The sequence below is a fragment of the Genypterus blacodes genome, unplaced genomic scaffold (genome assembly GCF_046128005.1).
Source record: "Genypterus blacodes isolate CSIRO-AG114 ecotype Tasmania unplaced genomic scaffold, CSIRO-AGI_Gbla_v1 ptg000063l_1, whole genome shotgun sequence".
NCBI lineage: Eukaryota > Metazoa > Chordata > Actinopteri > Ophidiiformes > Ophidiidae > Genypterus > Genypterus blacodes.
In genome coordinates this window covers 439,883-455,477 of record NW_027466875.1, presented here as the reverse complement: position 1 = coordinate 455,477, position 15,595 = coordinate 439,883, and the positions used below count along the sequence as shown (strand labels likewise).

The 15,595-nt window shown below is 46.4% G+C and overlaps 1 protein-coding gene and 2 non-coding genes across 5 annotated transcripts; all 3 read left to right on the top strand.

Moving 5' to 3' along the window:
- The first annotated feature begins 664 nt into the window (after positions 1–664).
- On the top strand, positions 665–15,496 carry ncapd2 (non-SMC condensin I complex, subunit D2). 3 transcript variants are annotated; one of them, XM_076154808.1, is made up of 32 exons: positions 665–776; positions 1,113–1,235; positions 1,332–1,407; positions 1,505–1,563; positions 1,682–1,857; positions 2,338–2,480; positions 2,628–2,755; positions 2,881–3,004; positions 3,236–3,383; positions 3,636–3,833; positions 3,916–4,050; positions 4,141–4,228; positions 5,135–5,339; positions 5,564–5,682; positions 6,120–6,320; positions 6,427–6,601; positions 7,039–7,123; positions 7,246–7,382; positions 9,125–9,257; positions 9,627–9,702; positions 9,808–10,026; positions 10,191–10,351; positions 10,933–11,044; positions 11,134–11,257; positions 11,460–11,615; positions 12,978–13,155; positions 13,269–13,363; positions 13,681–13,761; positions 14,283–14,466; positions 14,549–14,708; positions 14,814–14,936; positions 15,134–15,496. In XM_076154808.1, the coding sequence occupies exons 2-32, from the start codon at positions 1,118–1,120 to the stop codon at positions 15,214–15,216; spliced, it is 4,200 nt and encodes a 1,399-aa protein (XP_076010923.1). In that variant the 5' UTR covers positions 665–776; positions 1,113–1,117; the 3' UTR covers positions 15,217–15,496. The 3 variants fall into 3 exon arrangements, with proteins under 3 accessions (XP_076010923.1, XP_076010922.1, XP_076010921.1); XM_076154807.1 differs by having other exon boundaries at positions 1,116–1,235; positions 14,283–14,472; positions 14,555–14,708; positions 15,134–15,495; XM_076154806.1 differs by having other exon boundaries at positions 14,283–14,472; positions 14,555–14,708; positions 15,134–15,494.
- On the top strand, positions 1,908–2,237 carry LOC143004028 (small nucleolar RNA U85). Its single transcript, XR_012963927.1, has one exon. It is a non-coding gene; the product is annotated as a small nucleolar RNA U85 (small nucleolar RNA).
- LOC143004027 (small nucleolar RNA U85) lies at positions 4,314–4,614 on the top strand. Its single transcript, XR_012963926.1, has one exon. It is a non-coding gene; the product is annotated as a small nucleolar RNA U85 (small nucleolar RNA).
- Positions 15,497–15,595: the final 99 nt, after the last annotated feature.

Here is a 15,595-nt window from a genome sequence, read left to right as displayed (position 1 = left end):
TTTGTAGTCTTCAGTCTACTGACAAGTATGTTTTAATATTGCCCCGCCTTTGTAGAGAAATTTCTAAGCAAATTGAAATGCTGAAAGAATTCATTATTCAAAATACACACATAAAGCTGATGACCAGCTAAAACTTTGGACAAACAGCATTGTGTTTGTCTTACTATGTACATCAAGAATTGAATAGCCAAAAGCTTGTGCACTCCCTATCAGTCCTTTCAAGACAATGAATGAAGCAGAATGAATTATCCTTCAGGGCCACGGTGAACAATATTATAGAAAGTGCATATTCTCCCAGAAAAAAAATATTCTGAGCAGAAGTAGTTTTGGTTCCTAAATCAGAACCACCTTTATCTTCTGGTCAGCTGGATTCTTTGTAGATTCGTCAATCTGTGGAATGTTACAAAATAAAACACAAATATAATCAATTGTAATAAACACAATTTAATGCTGGTATTTTCATTCAGGAATAGAATGAAAATGTTCTTCATCCGTCGAAACGACCAAAACTGCATCACGACACATAAGCAAGCAAAAGAAAAGTTTACCTGACCGATATTAGATACTTTTGTAGTATCACTTTTTTCCAGTAGATGGCACTGTTGAGCACAATGCCTACGCCTCCGAGGCGCATAAATATGACGTCAATGGTACTCGCTGTTTGGCGCCATGTGAGGAGAAGTTTGAATCGAGCCGTTTCCACACGGTCAGAGAGCCGCACACTGCTTTGTCTCCACGGATCCAAACTCTCACCAGAGGAGCTGCGAGTGATACCGGTGAGCATCGACTTTGTCCTACAAATCCTTATTCACGGAGACACAAGTTGCTCAGCGTATTTCCCATGGAAATGTGCGATAAAGTACAGCGACGCGCCACCTTGCTAGCTTGCTAACTTTTTAATGGTAGCTATCAGTTGACGTAGCATAGCTAAACCAAAACAACGAAAGACTCGCGTTACTTTTGGGTGAAGTATTCATAGTCATGCCGACTACTGATTTGTTTGAGCTGTTTAAAACGATTGTAGGAATAAAAAGTTTTAATTGATGTCATTTGAGGGATACAATGTTTATCGATGTGTGTAATGTCGCAGTTTTGAACTCTTTTCTTCATAGCAGGGATGTCGTGGGAATTTATTGTGCCCGTGTGCGTGGGCGACCTGGTGAAGTCCGGGGGGATCAATCAGTACGTGGTTCAGGATGTGGTCTCTCCAAAACAGCTGCCGTCTGCCATCAGTCGTAAGTGATCAACCATAACCAGACTATAGCTGGACCCGTCTGTTTGTGTTTCTAACTTTTCCTCTCTCTCTCTCTCTCTCACTCACTCACACAAAGGGTTTAAGTCTGCGTTGAGGAGCCAGGGGCCGCTGTGTATCTTGGAGCACTTTGACACAGGCTACAGCGTCATAAAGTGAGTACTGATCGTATCCACTTCACTAACAGTAATGTTGCCAGTTGAAGGAACCTAACACACACATCTTAAACATACACTTCTTGGTTTTGTAAAGGCAGAGCAGCTCAGTGGACCTGAATGTGAAAGAGGACACTCTGGAGTTACTGATACAAGGTTAGCCCATTACATCATCTCCATTTCTCTGTGTTGTGATGTTTAAAATCAAGCGGCGACTTCGGATTTGTCTTTACTTTGTGTTCCTTCTGCACTTTATCCACTCTTTCCCTTCCAGTGGTCAGTGGCCTATCGGTGTCCCTGCCTGCGCTCCTCCTCTCCACCTCCTTCGCAACCGCAGAGCGCAAACAACAGGTCAACGCCGTCAAAATGAGCGTCTTCCTGCTCTGCAAACTCACAGAGGCCCTGGAGAGCGACTCCCACAGGCAGAATATTGTCACGGCACCCGGGAAGGTACAGCCTAGAAATATTTTTGTTGAAATATTGTTGTTGATTACTTAAATGCCCAGTGATGAGATCATGGCAAGTTTTATGAACCAGTGGCGCCATGAGATGACGCTCTGTTGCCTCCTGTATGTGGGTAATCTTGGCAGTGTGGTGGAGTGTTACTGCACTGCTGTAAGGGCCCACGCAAAGTGAAACATGTCACCTTCTTCACCCCCCCTGCCCCTTACAAGCAATGGGACAGGACAGGAAGAAGGAGTCAAACAATGTCTGCTTGTGTGTTTGTCTCTCTGCGTGTGTGTGTGTATATGTATCAGCTGGTAAGAGGGCGTTCTCTCTATGTAGATGGCCTCACTGCAATGAACTCTTTCTTTGGTAATCTGAGGGCACGTACACTTCTGTTACTGAGTCGACCCGTTAAAACTCTCTACAGTCAGATTCTAATCAGTTTAAGTGAAATTGGCCCTCTTTTCTCCGTCTGTTGCGCAGGCTGGTAAAAAGGGCAAAGCTGGTGAAGGGCTCCTGCAGTGGGACTCTGAGAGGGAGAAGGTGCTGCAGACCCTCATCCAGCTCCTTCAGCTGGACGTCCGCTCCCTGTGGAACCTCTCCCTGGTGGAGGAGGAGTTTGTCAGGTACACTGCAGGCTCCAAGGGTACAGCACCTGATTTGACTGTGTGAATTAAATTGGTTACCATTCTACCAAACCTGCTTTCTGCGCGAGTCGTTAGTGTGCCATGTGAATAAACCTCTAACCCTCAGCTTTGTGTTTCTTCTGTTAGCTGTGTGACCTGCTGCTGCTATAAACTACTGGAGAACCCAACAATCGGCCATGTCAAGAGCAAACCAACCAGAGATGGCATCACCCATCTGCTCGGTGTGCTCATTAAGAAGTACAATCATCTTCTGGGTTAGTCTCAGTCAAGTGGAGAAGAATCTGTGCCGGATGTTTCAAAGCAACCTTTCCCCTCTGCACAGGCTTATACTAAAACGGACTTGTGATATATTTTATTTTTGTTCCTTATCTTCTCATAGGTGCGAGTGTGAAGGTGATCCAGCTGCTGCAACACTTTGAGCAGCTGCCATGTGTGTTTGCCCAGGCTGTGTCTGTATGGAGCTCAGAGTATGGAGTCAGAGCCATCATAGGAGAAGTGATACGGTCAGTAGTGAAAACGGTAGTAGCAGTATGCGTTTCCCAATTACTGTTAATTTCAATTTGTCATGTCCTCATTCCCAATTTAGCCTGTACAGCATTTCCTGCTTTCGGCCATTCTTCTTGTTAGGTTCATTCCCTGTACATTTTCAACATAAATTGTTATCACAACCCAGTGCTGTCATCCATCAACAAAATATAAAGTTCCTTTTGCCATCTTATATTTTTCTCTTTCAGGGAGATTGGTCTCAAATCCAGTGAAGAGCTTGCCAGAGAGGGGTCAGGGGTCAAAGCATTTGCTTCCTTCCTCTCTGAACTCGGCACCCTGGTGCCTGAATTGATTCTCCCCAACATTAGTGTCCTCATCACGCATCTGGAGGGAGAGGTGGGTCTCAGTACGTGTTCGTCTCAGAACCACAGATTCAAGAAGATTTACATAAGTCTTGAAAGGAGAAATTCAAATTCTCAAAACGTGACCAACTTCCTGCCTTATACACCGAAAGACAACAATCGGTTATGGTCCGCTGAAAAAAAAAATCAAGAGGAATGCAAAGAATGTACCAGCTAAAGGAGATTGTTTTTTCATTGAACACATTCCATCTTTTGCATACTAATGCATTCTACTTCTGTGTTGCAGAGTCACACCATGCGTGTTGCTGTGTGTGAAGTGCTCGGAGAGATCCTTGTCCGCGTCCTTTGCGGTGACGGCCTGGACGAGTCTGGTAAAGCAGACAGAGATCGCTTCTTTGACACGATGCAAGAACATCTGCATGACACCCACTCCCACGTCAGGACACGCGTGCTGCAGGTCTACACGCGTATCGTCAACAGCAAAGTATGTGTGACTTAGGAGTTGCGCTGTGTGGGTGAGAGAGTGACACTTCCTGCTCATGGAACCTGCCAATGTGTGTGTTTAGGCTTTACCCCTGTGTAGGTACAGCGAGGTGATGGAGCTCGCTGTGGGCCGGCTGATGGACAAATCCATAAACGTGGTGAAGAGTGCCATCCAGCTGTTGGCAGCCTTCATTGCGCACAACCCTTATAGCTGCAAGGTAACTCGAAACAAAATATTTTGGTGAAGAGTCACAAACCCCCTTTAAGGTCATGGTCTCACTTCAACACTTGTCACTCGTGTCTTTCAGTTGAGCAGTGCTGATCTTCAGAAACCCCTGGAGAAAGAGACGACTAAGCTCAAAGAGATGAAGGCAAAACATGAGGGGAAAGCACCTGGTATGATGAAACACCCGCCTGTCAAAATGACTCTCCCACTCACTGCTTACCTCTACTTCTCTTCATGCTTAGTAAGTTACGTTCTGCCCAGTGATGAAACCAAGGCGAATATGAGCTGACTGAATGAGAGACTCGGGGGTGCTTCTTGCCTTGACTGGCAGGTAATCTTGGCAGTGTAGAGAAGACTTGCTACTCTGCTGTAAGGGCCTGCCGACAGTGACTTGCCTCCAACCAAGCTATTCCTCTGAAGTTGGAGTAATCGATGGGAGGATGCTGACAGTGTGTTTGTGTGTGCGAGTGTTTGTGTGTGTTACAGGCAAGGAGTTCTCCCAGCTCTGTTTACTATTCAGTCACCAATGAGTTGTTTCTTTGGTAATCTGAGGGCAAATTTCAGTAAATATCACTACAACACACCTGGTTACTCTAAAATTGTAATTCTTTTTCACACATTCTGTCCAGATTAACGTCACCAGCCATTTTACTGGCATTCCACATTAGAACTAAATTGAGCTTGAACCATGTGGTGCTTTCAAGTAGATGAGACTCTGAGAAATCCCATATATTCTCATTACTTGACTCTGGAAAGCACAATATATCATGGTTTAAAATGACGGCACAAAAAGGAAAGTTACAGAATATGACCAATTGGTGGCACTCTGGAGCCTGACATTACTATATAATATTGATGAGCCATTTCCGTACAGTAAATAACCCTGGTGGCCATTATCTTAAATCTCTCCCATTGCCTCAAGTGAAATTCCTTCAAAGCAAAGAGTTTCTGCCCCATGGCTGATGGATATTTCAGACTTTTCCTCGTTCTAGTTTCTGTATTTTCCTCTCAGCGTCTCTCCTGAGTCATCCTTATTGAATTTGAATGTTCTCCCCGTTCCCCTGCCTCCCTGTCAGTGGCGGTGATCAAAGCATCCGAGCTGTGGGCCGCCATGGAGCCCGAGCTGCAAGTCACTGTCAGGGCAGAGTTGGAGCCCGCTAGTGAGCCAGAGGAGGAACAGCAGGGGGAGGAAGACGGGGCTGCGGAGGAAGACGAGGAGGCAGAGGATGACAGAACAACAGCGGTGAAGATTGCTCAGTATCTCCGTGTCAACAAATACAGGTAACGCGAAGAATGAGCCTTGGCCACGATGTGATGACTGCAATGACTTCTCCCCTTTGTTTGTCTTTCATAAACAAATAAATCCAGCAGAGCAAACGCATGCAAAAATTGTTTTTGATAATGTAATGAATTAATTTCACATGCTGGAACTGAAATATTTGTATGCAGAAAAAAACACATTTCGGGGGGAGGAAATAAGTGTCTAATAAGTTTCTCATCTGCAGGAACGCCGTGCGGCTCTGTGTAAAAGCCGGCAGCTGCTTCCCTGAATCAGAGCTCTTTGCCCTCCTGTCCACTCTCAACCCTGAGACTCTAATGGCCACACTCGCTCTGATCTTCAAAGGTAAAGCCTGCAGGCCGACAACCTGACGCTTTCCTGCACAACAGATACTCCGCCTAAGTGCTCCCCTCTGTGGATCCTAATGGAAGCATGATTGAAATGCATTTAAGATGCTCGGGTTCATCTTGATTGGAATGAATTTACTTTGGATTATCCTTCAGTGTCTGTACATTTAAACTGACTAGTTTAACACACCGTCTTAATAACATTTACTGTGTGGGTATGGATTTAAGAGCAAAGAAATGTACACTTAGAGCAAGCTTTCTCATTCATATACTCTGCAGCACACACTCCCACTGAATGAACACGTTATGCTATTTTGTCCTGGTAACTTTTACATCTCAATGAAGGAAAGCAACACCACAATGGAATCAGATTGAATAGCTGAACTCCTGTAAGATTCTGTTTTGAGAAATGTTTTTTTTTTCCCTTTCCTTCAGGGTCTGATGAGGATTCACCTGAGCTCAGCCAGAACCTGCCTCCAACCCCAAAGAAAGAGGGCGAGAAGGAGGCTGAAGACGGCGAGCTGAAGAAGCAGGAAATGTTGGTGCAGTACCTGAAGGACACGGAGACCTTTGCCTTACAAGTGGAGAGGGCGATCTCTGTCATTAACACCATGCTGTATTGGAAGACCACTTCAGGTAGATGGCAGTATGAAGAGGAAGGCAAATGTTCTCCACTACAAGTTGGTAGCTGGCTCGATGTGAAGACCAGATTGTGGCGTAACTGTCATGCTTCTCCTTGTAGTGGTCCAGGAGGCCGTGCAGTTTTGTGTGACCGTTTGTGAGTTCAGTGTCGCCAACTCTGTCAGCGGGGTGAGGAAAATGCTGCCTCTGGTCTGGTCAACCGATGCCGCCATTAAAGACGCCGTCATTCAGGCCTACAGACGCCTCTACCTTAACCCTCAGGGAGACACCATCAGGTCTGTGAAACGGCTTCACACACACCAAGAGCATCTCTAATTCATACCTTACTGCAATTTGTAGCACGGCCATTGTACCATCATCAGTTTGCTTTTGTTTATCTCTGCATCTGTTTATCTGTAGATAATTCATCGGCCTTGCCGACAGAGTTAAAGGGATTTATGGATGTCATCTCATAAATTAGCTTGCTAGGTTTTTATTACAACTGAGACTTTGATTTGTTAAATGCAACAATATAATGCACACAGTTGAACCATTTGCAAAGTGTTGAATAATTACTCATTTGACTAATAAGCTCTAAACCCAACTGCACTTTAGAGAAGTGATTAAATAAGTGTAGTTATTGGTTAACTATTTTTTTACTTCATAAAACTCCCTCTATAGGAATAGCATTTCATAGAGAATGTAATGTCTTTCTCTTTGATTCCTTTATTAGGGTTAAAGCCCAGACCCTTGTGGAAAGCCTCTCTGAGCTGATGGTGGACGCCTCCTTGGGAACAATCCAGTGTCTTGAGGAGATAGTGAGTCACCTTTTTATGTTTTCATATCTAATGTAAATGTCTGTAAGTGGTGTGATATGAAGTGGTTTAATATTGTCACCGCTGACCTTGTTCAATGTGTGTGTGTGTGTGTGTGTGTGTAGGTGCAGGAGTTCTTTGGCAGCGGCAGCAGTCTGGAGTCGACTGTGGTGCAGGTGTTGTGGGAGAGGTTTACTGGCAAACGAGAAACCTCAAGTCTGAACCGGCGAGCCGCAGTGCTGCTGCTGGGCATGGCTGCTAGGTAAGACCAGGCCACAGCCGTCATGACAACCAGCACATCCGTCCTTTTAAATATTGTTAATGCCATAATGGAAAATTCAATTACTGGGAGTCATTACTGGTAGTGATGGAACAGGCTGTGGTGATGGTGCATTTGCTGCACTTATCTATATTCAGTTGTGTTTTCTCTAAATAAAGGGAGGCTTCCGTTTTTGTATCCCTTAAAATGTTAAATGGAACAAATGTTTCCCAACCAAACTTTTTCTTTTGTAACGCCCCTTTTAAGCTCTCGAACAATTGTTGGTAACCATTTGTAATTGCTGTGATCCTTCTCTTTACTGTAATGCTGTTGTATGTCCCTCCACACGTGAGTTTCCCTGAACCTTTTCACCTTCTCAACAATTCTGTTTTGGTCCAGTCACTCAGAAATTGCTCCAGAGCCTTTTCACTATTTAGCATTATAACACGGTGGAGTAACGAGTCAACAAACAGAAAATGAATCCAAACTCATTTGTCCAAGCAACACAAATTGCACTCGGCAGAGTTCATCATGTGCAGAAGTCTGCACTTGCACTATTTTCATCTGCAGAGTCACAACAATGCTGCACTAACAGAATTTTGTGTTGAATAAACAAATTGATCACTTAGACAAATCCTAGGAGTAGGATGTAAAGGAGACGAAGCTCATTCACTCAATGACAGACAGACATGATGTAGTGGAAGCTCTCGATGCTTCACCCACAGCAAATTTAGAGTTTGTTGTGACGGTTCTGAGGTTTGTAATTATTGTAGATTTATTTAAAAGTCAGACTGAACTAAAATTCACAATGCTTTTTAAAATGTATCGTAGGCCTCATTGCTTTTGCTTTTTGGCCTCACTCAGCTCCTCAACATTCCACCGATCCTCATTAGTCTGAATGTGGGCTCAGTGGCAGCTCTGCTTTAGTGTAATCTGAGTCACGACCATATGATAAGGCTCCTTGCCAGTGAATATATTTATTATATAGCTTTGTGTTCCCCCTCAATCTGCCTCAAAGACTAGTGTGTGTGTGTGTGTGTGTGTGTGTGTGTGTGTGTGTGTGTGTGTGTGTGTGTGTGTGTGTGTGTGTGTGTGTGTGTGTGTGTGTGTGTGTGTGTGTGTGTGTGTGTGTGTGTGTGTGTGTGTGTGTGTGTGTGTGTGTGTGTGTGTGTGTGTGTGTGTGTGTGTGTGTGTGTGTGTGTGTGTGTGTGTGTGTGTGTGTGTGTGTGTGTGTGTGTGTGTGTGTGTGTGTGTGTGTGTGTGTGTGTGTGTGTGTGTGTGTGTGTGTGTGTGTGTGTGTGTGTGTGTGTGTGTGTGTGTGTGTGTGTGTGTGTGTGTGTGTGTGTGTGTGTGTGTGTGTGTGTGTGTGTGTGTGTGTGTGTGTGTGTGCAGATGATGATCAGAAAATATTGAGCCTTTTTTTCATACAAACGTATATAAAGGGATTTGTGTGTGGCTAGAGTAGAAAGACTCTGCAGTCCACCCACACTGCTGCCTCTCTTCATCCAGCCATCCGCATTCATAACCTATTAATGCGTATGTGCTTCTCCTAACCCATCCTCCCACACACATTATCTGGGCAGGAGCCTGGGACGAGCAAGGCCAGCACACAGTAGTCGGGGTGACGCGGGGCATAGTTGTATTACTTTGCATCACTTAAACGCAGCACGAATTTACAGCAACGTTTTTGACCCTCTTTGCAAAAGCGTGTTGCTTGTACATTAATGCGTCTGCGTCTCCCACAGGGCAGAGCGGGAGGTCGTCCTCAGCAACCTGGACACTCTTTGCTCTGTGGCTCTAGGGGAGAAAGTTACAGAGGACTTTCTCCTGGCCAGAGATGCTGTTATCACCACCTGCCGCATCACTGACCACATCAAGGTAAGATGAGCCTGGATGGCCACCAAGCCTTTACTCCCTAGCCACGAGCCACTCGGTGGACCAGAGACCAAAACAAATCCCCTTCCTCTTTCTACAGAGATTAAAGCAAGTTTCTTACAGTTTAAAGTGACTTGACAGATCCTCTTGTAGATTTTAATCATCTCATGCACACACACATCAGCTGTTGGCAGTATTTAGCGTGGTGACATCTTGTTTGTTCCAGTTACATTTTCTATGTTTTCATTTTGATGCTATATAAATATACGTAGAGTTGTGAAATACAATCATAAATATGTGTTCCTAACCTTCTGTGGGTATTAAAATGTGTCCACACACCTATTCAAAAAGCAACTGCTCCGTTTCCACCAGCAATCTAAAGGAGCTCCATTCAGGCTGCCTCAGGACCATCAGCTCTTTACTTGTCTCACACAGGCCATCGCTGAAGGTAAACGCAAACGTCTGCGCACCCGTCTTGCGTGGATTTATAGTCCACTATTAAAATGTGCTGTGTCACTGTCCCTAATGTCCCTGCTCTTGGTCTTTGCTTTAGGTGTGGTGATGGAAGACCCTTACTGGCAAAGCTTCATGGAACAGGCAGTCCGCCTCATCTACTTCCTGGCTGAATCCCCCGACCAGCTGTGCTCGCGGCTGCTCCAGCGCAGTGCTCGCTTATTACTCGATCAGATCGCTGAAGGTGGGGAAGTTGACAAGGACGCTGGCCAACAACAACAAGATGGATCTCAAGAGTCCAGCGAACAAAGTGAACAAGGTTAGTTCCGCCATGTCTCTTTGCTAATGGAGAATTCTGTGGTTTCACCTATAAACACACTTGGCACTGCCATATTCTGACGCCGTGTTTGTCCTGGTGCCTGTTATTACTTAACCTTTTTGCCTCTGTACTCTTAATCACATGTGTCCCTTTCTCTCCTGTAGTGAACTGTGTGTGTCTGGCCCAACTGCTGGCGCTGTGTGGCTGCGTGGCGTTCTGGCAGGTGTCCCACCTCGAGCGCAGCGTGAGCGCTGAGCTGCGGAGGAGGAGAGGAGAGACAGAAGAGCAGGAGGAGAAGGAGAAAGGCCCAGGCAGCAAAGCCAAGGTACATTTGGGGGTCAATAACTGTAGAAAGTTTTAATGAGGCAGAGGAGTCGTCTGTGTGAAGGAATCTATCTGGGTGAAGACTGCTTCTTTTATTCAGCAGCATCATGCAAATTCAATTCAAAGTACAGACTTGTGTCTCTGAGTTTAGAGAAGTGCTTAATGGATCAGCCTTTACCTTTTTTCTTTAAGCTGCTGGTGTTGAATCTTAACAGTTTGTTTTAAGAAAGAATTTTAAAGATACTCTAATTTTACAAATGAAGCTGATCCCTGTGGTGGGAAAATCATTGTGACTATCAGTGGGGCGTCTTGATGAGACTTATTTTGGTGACGCAGGCACTGATGTGTCGTAATTATAAAGCCCATCAGGGAATTGGAAAATTAATACGCATTAGTGTTTCAATGTTTTTTCCCCACTTTGTGTGAATTGTTGGAAATGGGGTGGGGCTAAACAATACTTCCATATCAGAATGTGGCAAAGTTTGGTTCATCAAGATATTTAAAAACTAGTTTTTCCCCAAAAAATATTGTGTGAAAGTTCTTGATTTCTATATTTTAAAAGAAAATCTAAATTTCCAACAGCAAATGGCCAATGAGAGCGCTATGGAGGAGGAGCTTGGGTTGGTTGGCGCCTCTGCTGAAGACGCTGAAGCCGAGCTCATCAGAAAGATCTGCGAGACCGAATTACTAGCTGGTAATGGAAACCTTTGATTGCTCCTCAAGTTGGCTTCAGATTTCCGCTGTCGATCCTCAGTTTCCCCTCCCGTCTTTTTTATCTTTTAGAGGAGAACCTTCTGTGTGCGTTCCTTCCCCTGCTGGTGAGAGTGTGCAGCTCACCTGGACGCTACTCCCACCCACAGCTGACCACCGCTGCCTGTCTGGCCCTCTCTCAGTATATGATGATCAGGTACAGCTACTACTTTTGTTCCCTCCCAGAACACACGATTCCTCCATAAATGATCTCTGATACCTTGCAGATAATTTAAGGTTTCACTTCATTGGTAGTAGAAGACATTATGGGCGCAACCAACTTTTCAATCCAAGTCGTGACAAATCCTGAGAGGCCCCTGGTTGACTGGTTGCTTCTGTTTTTCTCCCACCCACGTCAGCCCGTCGGTGTGTGAGGAGAACGTCCGCCTCCTGTTCACCGTGCTGGAGCGCTCCCCTCTGCCTGTCGTGAGGGCCAATGCCATCATAGCACTCGGCGACCTCACCGTCCGTTTCCCCAACATTTTGGAGCCCTGGACACAGAACCTCTATGCCAGGTAAAGGGGTGACACACACACTCTCACACATTCAGCCCAATCAGCCCAGAATTTCAATGAATTTGTCAGTAATGGCAGCTTGTGTAGATTCCACCCCACTGCCTCGTACATTAATTAGTTCCCCTTAGATGCACATTATCACAATACCCGTAGCTTTGTTTGTACGGAGCGACGCCTGGTAGCTTAGCTGAGGGGGTGAGCTGTAAATGATGAACGATCTCCTGCGCCGGTACACTGGAGCCTCATTGTCAGCTGGATCCAGCCTCGTGCCGGCGTGTTCCTCTCAGCCGCCGCAGTGATGCCGCTGTCATAGCGCTCCGCTGAGCCACGTGATGGGGAAAGTTTACTCTTTCCGCCACCAGGACTTTTTAACAGGGAAACTTCCAGACGGTCTGCGTTGGTAAACCCCGATGGCCATCTCGCGTCTGGCCTCAGCAGTTGCCATAGGAACCGGTCGGGGGGGGGGGCGTTGTGGTTTTTCAGAGAGCCCGCCCCCACTCGTGAACCGGGATGGCATTAGATCGCCTCAACCACGGGCAGTTTTAGACACTGAACAGCTTAATTGCTAGTGTTCCAGATTGTTGCTGGAGCGAGTGACCTTTTGTTTGATAATTACACGGGTTGGTTGGATGGATGGGCAGACTGGAATCATTTGGGCGAGAATCCGAGCTTCCACCAACCTCTGACTTTTTCCCCACCTTTTTTATTTAAAAAATGTGTCATTTTCTCCTACACAAAGGTTTGCTCGTGCCCTACAGCCCTCTCAGAAGCTGCACACACCCGAGTTATTCTCTTATGTAATGTGGCTTTAATTAAAATGGTAGATAAAGCTCACAGTGAGGTGTTCCAGCATTGTAACGCGTGTATGTTATTTCGAAATACAGCGGCGCCCTCCTCGTGTTTCCTACCTGATGAGCGTTTCGGTGTTCACTAATTGCCTCCCACACACAAACACCTCCGCTGTTCTCAGACCCGCGGCCCTGGAGCCCCCTGATAAGAGCATTAAGAATTAATTACACCGCTCATTGTTGTCCTAATCCGCCGCGTTGGAATGTGGAAGTGTGTCTGGTCCGCTGCCAGGTGTCCGGCTCGCTGCAATTAATGGGAAATGGTTAATGAGTTTCTTTTGTTTCGCCGTGTTTAGGGAAGAGTGTACATTTGTCTCAAAATGCTGTTGGATTAGCGTTGGCCTAGCGTGTCGACTCCAATTGTATCCTGCCACCGTTGCTTGGTTTCATTAACCATCTGCCCTAATTTCCAGTCTTTACAGAAATCGTAATTGCCTCAGACTGGAGGAATAACAAATGCGCAGGTGGCGGGAAATGTCAATTTGACAATGTCCCCTGTCCTCTTGTCCTCTAGGCTCAGTGATGACGTTCCTTCAGTGAGGCAGACGGCTGTGACAGTGCTCACCCAGCTGGTGCTTAAGGATGTGCTCAAGGTCAAAGGTCAGGTCAGCGAGGTGGCCGTGCTGCTAATTGACTCTGAGCGGCATATAGCCAGCCTGGCCCTCAACTTCTTCAACGAACTGGCCTCCAAGGTACGCACCCCCCCGCCTTCACACCCCATAATGAGAACCTCCACGGGAGAAGCCTGAATAATTGGGAAACGTGTCTCTTCCTGTTCTCCTCTATGACTGATGTCGCCCTTCAGGACAACGCCATCTACAATCTGCTCCCAGACATCATCAGTCGGCTGTCAGACCCAGAGAGGGGCATGAGCGCAGAAGACTTCAACACCATCATGAAGTGAGTTGGACGGCTCTTCTCTAACCCCAACCCACTGTCACCGTCCCCCTGCTGTGGAGCGCCGGGGCAACGGTGTGACGTGTGATTGACAGGGTCATTTTCAAATGCTGGTGAAAGAATATACTCCATGTATAGAAAAGACGTCGCTACAGAAACGTCCGGGCTTTGTAATCACAATTTAGTGCTTCTGTTGTGGAGCTGAGCAACAGGTAAGTTGGAAACGCAACTCCTCGACCGTGTGTCCAGAGGCTGTTGAGGGGGAGACGACCGCGGTTGCGAGACCTTTGTGCCGATGGTTTATTGTGTGTGTTTTACAGACAGCTGTTCTCGTACATCACCAAAGAAAGGCAGACCGAGTCCCTGGTGGAGAAACTCTGTCAGCGCTTCAGGACAGCAAAGTGAGTAGATCTCCGCCTCAGCTCGTCTCACCGCCGCACCTCTGCTCTCTTGATCTCAGCTGCTGTTCTCCATGCGCCGCCGCTCGTTTGTGAGGCGGCGCTTCAGTGTTTCGTTTGTGTGTGATTAGGGGGATGGCTGTGTGGGTAATTGGTGGGTGTTTAGTGTGTGAATAGAAATCCAGCATTTAAGTGCGTTCACAGTTCACTTCACCTGCCACCTTCACTCCGACATCTTCTATTCATCCGTTTCGTCATGGAAACGGTCTGCTCATGCAGTTGAGGGATCTAGACAATAGAGTCGGCCCGGCCAGGCTTCATTCCGCCTCTGAGTCACCGGTCTATACCCGGGCCCAGGACATTTTACATTACGTTATGAATGAAATGCAAAATGAATTACACACAAGAGGGTCCTTGGAAATGAGATTTGGCCTAGATGTCGAGTCAAAGCCGTCTGGAGAGGAGGATGTTGAATTTCTATGCGTTTAACATTGTTACTAATCAGGTTCCGTATCTCTCCTCAGGACGGAGCGTCAGTGGTGCGACCTGGCCACGTCTCTGTCGCTGCTCTCCATGTGCGAGCGCAGTTTCAAGAGGCTGCAAGAATGCTGGGAGTGTTACAGCGACAAGTTGACCGAGCCCGGAGTCTACCAGCCTCTGCTCGCCGTCACCGCCAAGCTGCGCCGCGGAGCCAAACCTCTGTTTAAGGCACGTGTTTGACTTTCTAAAGCAGGTTGGGTTTGATTCGGTGCAACATTTGTCGTTAACCGGCAGTTCCTTCTGTCTCCAGGCTCAGGTAGACGAATTCGAAAAGCGCTTGACTGCGGTGCACACAAGGGGGCTGGAGAACGTAGAAAGCCCCGAGATGGAGGAGGAGAACCAGAGAGAAGGAGGATCCACTGTCTTGCGTACACCTTTGCCCGCTAAAGGTCGACCCAAGTCCAAGAGAGGTGAGTCGACTTTCACAAGGCTTTGGCGTGTGGAGATGCACCTCCATGGTTTTCTTTGTTAATGTCGCTTTGGGAAAAATAACTGATTTCTTCTCTCTGCTTCAGTTCAAGCAAAGGCCTCAGCCTCCAGCCGTGCAGACGACAGTTTCATAACGCCTCAAAAGTCCCGCAAATCTAAGAAACCAGTCACCGTTATCTTCAGCAGCGATGAAGAAGAGGACGAAGACGGTGTGTGCCTACAGTTTGCTGTCGAGTGTTGTGGAGATTTTAAATTTTTAACCTCATAAGATCATGGCCTTTTGATTGTTAATTCCCGTCATGAAACTGAAGCTGAACATTTTTGCTTTACGCTCAAACGTTCGTGCAACTCTTCCGAATGCTCCATTAGTGTTTTATTTCAATTCTTTTTCTTTTTTTCTCCCCAGACGCCGTCATGGCAGAGAGCGAGACGCCCAAAGTGACGACGCCCATCACCCGCTCGTCCCGAAGAGCTCGCCTCAGAAACTAACGGCCCATCTCTCGTCCTCGTCTCATTTCTCTGCTTGTCTGCTTTTTAAGTGTTGAATTAATTATTGCTTTTATCATGTATCTTAACTTTACACATTTTTACTCAACTTTTTGTATATTTTTAAAGACTTTGCTACTTAGAGCCGCACCAAAGTAGTCTGATGCATCTAATGTCAAGACTCCTTTAATAAAACCTGCTTTTGGTTTGATGGGAAACTTGTGGCTGTATCGGCTGGCGTTGCGTCACTCGCTGGCCTCTGCATACTGAAGAGACGGACACGGATAAATACATGAAGCGTCGGTTACGTCAAGTGGATTTACGCCATCATTACAGAAGCATTGAATGTCTACTGGCATTGTGTTTGGACAGCCATGCTTCA

What these genes read in the sequence shown, in the direction of transcription:
- ncapd2 (XM_076154808.1), top strand. Translation starts at nt 1,118, where the DNA reads ATGTCGTGGGAATTTATTGTGCCCGTGTGCGTGGGCGACCTGGTGAAG. An exon ending in TTGTCACGGCACCCGGGAAG is followed by an intron (nt 1,858 to 2,337) that starts GTACAGCCTAGA and finishes TCTGTTGCGCAG; the next exon opens with GCTGGTAAAAAGGGCAAAGC. An exon ending in CTCCGTGTCAACAAATACAG is followed by an intron (nt 5,340 to 5,563) that starts GTAACGCGAAGA and finishes TCTCATCTGCAG; the next exon opens with GAACGCCGTGCGGCTCTGTG.